Source organism: Candida margitis (assembly GCF_024628925.1).
Source record: "Candida margitis strain CBS 14175 chromosome Unknown scaffold64, whole genome shotgun sequence".
Lineage (NCBI taxonomy): Eukaryota > Fungi > Ascomycota > Pichiomycetes > Serinales > Debaryomycetaceae > Lodderomyces > Lodderomyces margitis.
The window spans coordinates 5,744-14,162 of record NW_026261808.1 but is presented as its reverse complement, the minus strand read 5'-3'; the positions used below and the strand labels follow the sequence as shown (position 1 = coordinate 14,162).

At 37.3% G+C, this 8,419-nt stretch overlaps 1 protein-coding gene across 1 annotated transcript; it reads right to left on the bottom strand. All coding sequences in view use genetic code 12, as the record gives it.

Annotated features, from left to right (window-relative positions):
* Positions 1-682: 682 nt before the first annotated feature.
* Positions 683-2,221, bottom strand: FCR1 (Fcr1p; the record flags this gene model as incomplete). The annotated part of the gene is made up of 1 exon (XM_051814637.1): positions 683-2,221. One exon carries the CDS (start codon positions 2,219-2,221, stop codon positions 683-685), a length of 1,539 nt encoding a protein of 512 aa, XP_051671822.1.
* Between the last annotated feature and the right edge of the window lie 6,198 nt (positions 2,222-8,419).

Below are 8,419 nucleotides of genomic sequence, written 5' to 3'. Positions count from 1 at the left end.
AAAATGAACAATGGTCAGAAGGGTGCTCAACTTTGTAGATTTGTGTTGCTGGGTCGCTTCATCGGCTATAATTTTTTTTTAGAAGCGCCGTTCCATCAAATGAAGAGCCGTCAAGGTCCCTACACAAATACAGTAGTTATTCAACTAACTCCAATGCATGCTCTTGCAGCGTACATTGTCACAGGTTTTGAAACTATTCATGTCCTGACATATGTGGCATTTGTTGTGTTCTTTATAGATCCAGTTCCTACTATCTTATTACCACACTTTTCTAGGACTGGATGGAATATCTTGGATTGCACATTACCTGAAAGAAATTTTGATCTTGATTATTATTGCAACTCGTTTGTGCTATCTCAAAGACAATGAAACGCTTATTCAAATCCCATAAAGATTGATGATTTCCACGGGTAAGACCAATAAATATTTTACAAAAGTACCAAACATAGGAATCACACGGGTATCTATAAGTATATATATATATATATAAACAATTGGAAGTAGAACTAAAGGAATATATAATCACAAAAAACATCTTTATAAATAATGAAAATGAAAAAAAAAAGACAAAAAAGAAACCAAACAAGGTGGTGATATTATGACACAAGCATGGCCTTTCACGTCCTAAGCTCGTAAATAGCCACCCTTGAAAGAAATGAGACAGTCTCCTATGCACAATTGCTCAATACTTCTCCAAGAACGACCTGTTATTGTTAAATGAGTCCTCGTACGCGCCAATCAATACATCAAACGCACCCGGTCCTTGAATGTTTGATGGTCCACGAGCGACGCCATTGTAGAAACTATCGTCAATTGTTCTTTCCATCAGTTCGTTAGTGATAGAGGGAGCAAATGATGATTGCAATGTGATACCTTCGCCAGTTGCATCGTAGTATCTGTCAGTCTCATTGAATTCATCAGCCAATGATGCAACTGCCGATGACGGCTGGGAATTGGAAAATAAATCATGTACAGAACCAGCTGGAGATATTTCAACGCTGTTGTTTCTTTTTTTCAAGTCAATTGACCCCTGGCGGTTGTGATGGGTTGGTTTATGAACATGGTGATGGTGAGCAATGCAACTTTTCAATTTGTTGTGCTGTGTCTGTGATAGTGTTGATGAAGATCTGCGTAGAGTTGACATTGTTATTGGACTATTGCTGGTAAAAATGGAGGATAGTGGTGTGGCAGTTGTTGAAGAATTTGGTGCCGATGTCAAAGTATGGGCTTCGTATTTGTTACTCAATGACGTAACGGACGAGTTCTTGCTTATTGGCTGGCTGGGAAGGAAGTTGTTGGAAAATAATGAAGCAGTGAGCGGTATGTGGTTGTGCCCGTTATAATCACCACTTAATCGACGCTTATGCTCATGAATGCTTGGTGGAGACACTCCATGGTTTCTTTCCGGGGAGTCACTATCGAATTCTGATAACATTGCGTCATTTGCAAGCCATTGGTCATCTGCATTGAGGTTAAAGTTACCACTAGAAAGGTTGCTGTTGTCATTACTGTTGCCATTGACATTGCAAGAAAAGCTATGTAATGAATTTGGCGACACGGGTTCTTCCTTGACTTTTTTCTTGATATGCGATTTTGTCGATGAGGTTGAGTTTGTTCTGTTTAACGGCTTCAGTCTTGGAGAAGAGTGTAACATAGATGAAGCTGATTCACTCCCAACAAGCCTTTCTGCTTTGTGTTCAGCAAACAGCTTTGATGAAGATTGCAAATTGTCTCCCTCTAAATTGGCAGCTATTAAAGCACCTTCTTCCCATTCAATTGGAACGTTTTGCAACAATCCACGTTTCCCAATCAAGTATGACACAACTTTGTTAATGTTGGGAATACTGTTAGCCTTGTCCAGTTCTTCAGCCTCCGTTGGTGAAGGTGACATGTCATCGCCGTATTCTCTCTTAGTCATGACTTCATCTTGCAAAATTTCATCGATAAAGGACAAATGGGGTCTTGACAACTCAATTAATTTCTCAAACAGTTTTGACAAGATATCCAATCTAGTTTCCAACAACTCAATGTATCCTGGTGGATGGTTCTTCTCTTTGATTTTCCTCTTCTCGGTAAAGACACATATTTTGTTGTCTAGCAAGCATCGATTGCAAGGCTTTTTTCCATCACATTTGGTCTTTTTGATACGACATGAGTCACAAGCCTTGCCAACCCTTTTCTTTTTGATGTGACAAGTTTGAGATGGGTCTTCAGCTTGCATTTTCGGTGTATGTGTTGGTGGGTGTGGCAGTAATTTGGAGAAAAATAAAACTCGGATTTAAGTAGTGAATTAGTAATGTCAGTTCCGGACTGACTCAGTGCCAACACTATTTATTTGTAGCAAGTTTGGAGAATTTAAAACTGGAGTAGACACTGGGTTAATTCCGATTCAAAAGTTCAGGGAAAATTTTTGAGGGCTGACGATATATATATATGTGGATGTGGTGTGTATATCTATGTGCCTTTTTAATGCGTAGTCAGTTCTTCCGAATATATTGGCTTTGTGTGTTTTCGGAAATCGAAGTCGGTTATAAATCACTTACTAATGGAAAACCTCGCACTCTTTTTTGGTAACCCCAAAGAAAACTAAAAATAAGGTATCCTTTATTGTATCTTTCTCTCCTTTGATGTGAAGTTTCTGACGCAGAAGCTAAAAAAACAGCTGAATTTTGCAAATGAATGACCGCTTCTTTGCTTAGTGTGTGTGTGGCCAGGTAAAACTAGTAGCCACAGTTATGGTTTAAAATAATAATGGAGTTTCGAATTAGGACTATACGTCGAAAAGGCTTGTCCAAAATGTAGTCAGCTCTGTTGAGTAGTAAATGCTTGTTCTGGTTCTAGATGATATTAGTGTACTGTTGAAGGTTGTCACGATTGAGCACATTTTTGAGGATATTATGGCGCTTATTTATAACTTCCTGTAAACTGTGCTTGCCATAGGCGTTGACCACACTTTGTCAAACGTTAACTACGAAGAGAGGTAACTGATAATAGTAATTTTGCATCTCACATATAAAACTCTTTTATTTTTTTCTATTGGCACACTTTTTGTATATACAAATCACATTTCTATTTGCCTATTGTATTATTCTTTTGTGTACGATTTTGTGGTAAAGGTTATACCGGTCTATTGTTCAACCAACTCTCTATGAACGCAAATTCTGTGCTCATAAAGAATTGGATACACACTAAAATCCTATATCCGAAGAACAGAAAAGGCTTTCACAGGTTATGCGACGTAAACAATAAAAAATTAACGTATGATCAAATTTGACATGATACATTCTCCTCTCGCAGTACTTTTGCTGTTTTCTTTCATATGAGAAGATTTGTGAGGGTGATTAAATTCCGGAGATAAACTTAGCAACAATAGGTCGGTTAGACAATCAAAAAATAGATACTGTGCTCTTCTAGACTTAAAAAAGCAGAGCCGGCTATCAAAATTATTCTAGACAGAAAAAAGTTTTATCGTTTGTTCCACAGTATTGTTTAGAAAAGCAGGAGGTAGTGTATTTAAAGTTTTTGATGGTTGCGAAGGTTTCTATGTAACCCAGTACTGTTGTGTCGGATGGTTCCAATGGACAAGTTTGGCATGTGTGTAAGGATGTCCTGTCCTGTGTATTGCTGTGACTAGTGTGGCAACAACCTGCCAGACTTGACCCCTCATTCAGTTGGGCTCTACTTTGCCTCTGCATTTGCTTAAATCAGGCAGTCCCCTATCTCTCATTTTTTTTTTCGAACTAGCGCTTGGGCGTATGTCTACAGCGTCAGGTAGTTCTAGATTGTTCAAGAATAATTTAAAAACACTTTGCGCATGTAATACTTTTAAGTAATTGTACATAACACATAAAACTTTAGTTGCTTTTTTTCTTTTTTTTTCTCTGTCAAAATTGAGAATTTCTTTTACTTGGATTTTAGGGCCTTCCTTAATCGGGACAGACACAACGTAATTGAGAAGAGCAAGGGCTTCATAACCATAATATAGTTTTCCCACAGCAAGCAACAATAAGGTGATTATTGAACTGTAGACAGCCACCAGTAATAAAACCCACATGGGAGTGATAAGAGTAGCAGATAAGCAAAACCGTTTGACCCACAGTGCAGACTGCGTGCCCATCTTTGCCTTGCAACCAGACTACTACCAGACTGCTACCCTTTTAAATGGTTCTCAATACACGCAGTGGTCGCACTACCATATATACCCCAGCCCAAAAAGTGAATGGGCATTTTTCGTACACTGGTTAGAAATTTGTACATCTCGATTGCTCCTGCCTGCTTCATTTCCTACTATTTTAACAAGCTCTATCTTATTGACATTTGTACATGCAATTTAGTTTTGTGCAACACATTTTATATACGAAGAAGTTTAATGTTGAATCTTGGCGGCTGTAGCCTTATACGCTTTGTCCGGTGCACTACTTGGTTTTTCTTTTCTTTTTTGAGGAAAATTTAAAGATCTGCAAGGAAAAAATGCTACAACCACTTCTTCACAAGAAGGGGTTGAATTGGAAGCAAGGACAGCAAAACTCGTTTGATCATCCACTACATGATTCAACCTCTAACATACTAATGTTCTATTTTTATATATTCACCGGATTTGGGGAGAGACATGGGTACTTAACCACCAACCTGCTTCATTGTTGCTCGTTGGTTACGAATTTTTTTCTCTTTGCGTTTTTGTCACTCTGCAATATCTACAAAGAGCCAAAACCAGAGTCAACTTAAAAGGCTCCAGTGGGTGGAAGTTTTGATTAGATTGAGCAAAGTTTGAGAAAAAGCAAAGATTTTCTGATTATCTTAGAATTGAGGGTTAAGACAGAACGCGGAAACGAGGGTAGCTCAGCAATAAGGGGAAACACACACTTGTATGCAAAGGGTCTAAACCTCGTCTATACTTAGGCTCCCTTTTTTTCATAGGTCAAGTTAAGGCAAATACCGACGTAATAGTGCATCTCTTATATTGTAACATAGTGCAGTCGCGTCCCTATTCTCTTTCAGCCCAGATTAGGTTAATAACACAAAGTGCAAAAAAAGAAAAAAGATTCTAAAAGAACAGGAAGGATAAATAACTATTAGAAGCTATACCNGGGGGGGATAGTTACTTCAATCGAGGTTTGAAAATTGTTCTAGAAATGGGTGAAATACAGGCTGATGCTGATGCTGATTCTCTTTTTTTTGACGATGTTAATGGGGTGGGGATCTCAGTCGAAAACGTGAAACTCAACCAAGGAAGTAACAAATTTCCCACGATTGTGCCTATAAGGAACTACAAAAACATCAAGCAGTTGTAACCCTTGCTTTAATGACAAGAATGCATAATACTACCATAAACAATGCCAACGCATCTTTTGCATTGTGTAATTTGTAATTGATTTTTGACAATGCCAGAGAAGGCAACCCTGAGGATACCATTGTGACTTGAGAAACACAAAAAGCCAGCCACTGTCCTAAAATTCTCTATTGATACAAATTAGTTGTTGATAGCTTTCCCTGTATGCTAAACACAAACATGGTAAGGTTACTTTCGATTTTGGAAATAGTGTAGAGGGTAGCAAAGATGCACATGTGGTCATTGGTCTTTGTAGTTCCATCAATAACAATTGCCTGGCAAGTGTAAATCAGCTAATACGAGGAAGATCGTTAGGGGTGTTAGTTGTGTTTTGTGACCATTAAGAAGTGTTGAAGCACTGATACAAGTCTTTTGTTTAAGAAGGCTGTAATTTTGCTGGTAGGGTATTTGTGCAATTTTGGTATTACATGAATCAAAACAGGTGATAAATCTAAGGCAAAATTAGTGTAGTGTTTGGAAAGTTTACCAACGGTATACTAGATGGTAAGGGTACTTCATGCTAGGCGGTAAAACTATCACACTCCCTTCATTAAATCACAAGGCGAAACTTGTGCGTGAATCAATTACATTCTTGCGTTGTAATAACTAATAATGCAAGTGTGTAACTCAAACCGTGTTTGCTTTAGGCCTAACAAATGACATTACATCTATTGGATTTGGCGTCGGCAAAAGTTTCGTGTTTTTTGTACTTTTCTACAAAATTGGGAATCCAAGCAGTAGCAACTTGCAACGAGGTTGGTTGTAATTATATCTCAAAAAGTATTGTTTCTTGTGTCTTGTAATAAAATTTTCCACTATTGTGTCTTTTCCCTCCGTTTGGTTTTGTTCTGATTCGCGTCTAAAACTCCAGCCATATGAGGAAAAATACTCAATGTGAGGACTTAACAAGGATAGCCTAATTGTGAACAACATGCCATTTACTAACAAAGAAGTAAAAACTAGAAAGAATTAATCTTTAATAATCCAGTGCTTACTACTCAAATTCTCTTATGGTAAAATTGTGTAAAGCTGAAAATTGTGTATTTACTGGTACGTGAATAACTTAACTAGCACCTCGCACCTTTTTTGTGTCAAAAGAAGACCACCACTTCTCTGGAATGTACCAACATTCCTGTGGTTTTCAAAATTGCCTACTTTAGTAATACAAATCTATGTGTCAGCTCCATTAATCAGGTCAAACTGAACGCTAAAAATGGTTGTTCATATTGATATGAGATTAAAAGTTTGTCAAACCTTTGTAACAAAGTATTCACAAATATGTTAACAAAAAAAGGCCCATACTGTAGCATCATTTGTTTATAATTCAAAATGTTCTTGGTATATACTATCCCCGCTGTCCAATTAGCGCCCTTGTAGAAATTTGCACAGTTTTCTCTGATTCTGTTCCATCAATATCCCCCTCGGTAATGCACAAAGAGGTAACTGGCTCTCAGATTATAATCAATTTTAAGAGAACCAGCATTGAACGTTCTAGGCTTGCTAGAAGCAATTGAAGCATATCCTCAATTAGAAATTTTGTTTCTTCCTTTGCTGATTCTTTTATAAGCTGGCAAATCTTAGAGGTACGGTGGGTAATATATTGAACAACCACCAAGACGATTATCCTTCAAAGCAGTTCCAAAAATCGCACCTCCCTTTTCGAGACGTACATTTAGTAATTCTAGAAGCAAACTCCTTGCTGAATAGAGAGACTAATTTAGTAATTGCAAGTTTTATTTCCCCATTGTCCCCTCGGAAATTAATTTTGAGCTTTAGAAGTATTGTATTTCATTCACTAAATTTAAGTCTCATTGCAGAGCACTAGTAAATATACCCTCGGTTTTGGAAAAAGATATGCATTAATTTAGACTAATTTTTATGATATTACGTACATAATATCATTTCCGGTCTAAGTATATTAATTACATGCATAAATAACCCTCGAAAATAAAAATACCGCCTGTTGTCAAGGAGTTTATGCCATATGTGCTAAATTAAGTAGATGCATAGCTTTCAGTCTAGATAATATATGCACAAGATCAAGAGACACCAAATTAGAGAGCTTGCAAGAAAATGTACGATTCTAAACTTGAACTTTTGTTCTTCTTAATTTGCAGTTAGAAAAAGAACACCCTACATTTTTCATATTCCTCACAAAAGTACTCTCCATTCCTCCTTTGTGTGGTTGTAAGTTGCAACTAAAGCCTTATTTTCCTTCTTGTATTGTCGCTTAGATCTGGTTGCCAATGCAACCGCAAGTTGGTTGCAAAATCTGCCTTGGTTAAGGGAAAAAAAAAACAAAGAAAAAAAAAGAGAAACGTTGTAAAATAGAAATTTGTGGCGAGCGAAAAGAAACTACAAAAAGCACTCTATCTCTCCAATATTGCTATCTTCTTAACCTACGAATAGATATATTTCAAAGAGTTGAAGCATTTTTTTATGCCAAAAGATTTACACAAAAGCGTAATTTATATGCAGGGGATTTTAAGATCACATGCTTGCAAAAAGGCGTTTACTCTCAGAATAGCTTGGACATGTCTGTTTGAATATGAATAGAACCGCTTCATACTGCTTAAGAGAGCAAACTCCTCTCCCGCCTCAAAATGTGGTCCTCACTACAACCAATAACTGACCTTTCTTTTCAACACCGTACATTGAAATTAACATGGTGCTGGATAATACACTAGAAGGTACTGACATAAATCCAGCTTAAAAAGAATAGAAATTAAGTAGGCATTTAACTCGGGTTTCGATATGACAGATTGTGCGCGGGTATTTTGCATCCACAGTTTTTCTTTATAGGAAAAGTGCGCATCAGTCCCCGTGGAAAGAAAATTTAAAGAAGCGCGGGTTTTTATGGAAAGAGGTAATTGTTTGCAGTACTAGAACTTGCCTTTACTTTCGCATACACAATTTCTATAGTGGCTCATTGTCTTCTAAGTGAGTAAATCCTTTTAGAGGTAGTCATTCTCTCAATAAATGTTATTGAGTCGTGTACAACAACAAAAAGCAAGATGAAAGCAAAAGGCTAGGTCGATATTTCTCGCGGAGAAGAGTAGGTCTAAAAAAAAAGGGGGAAACAAAATTGTG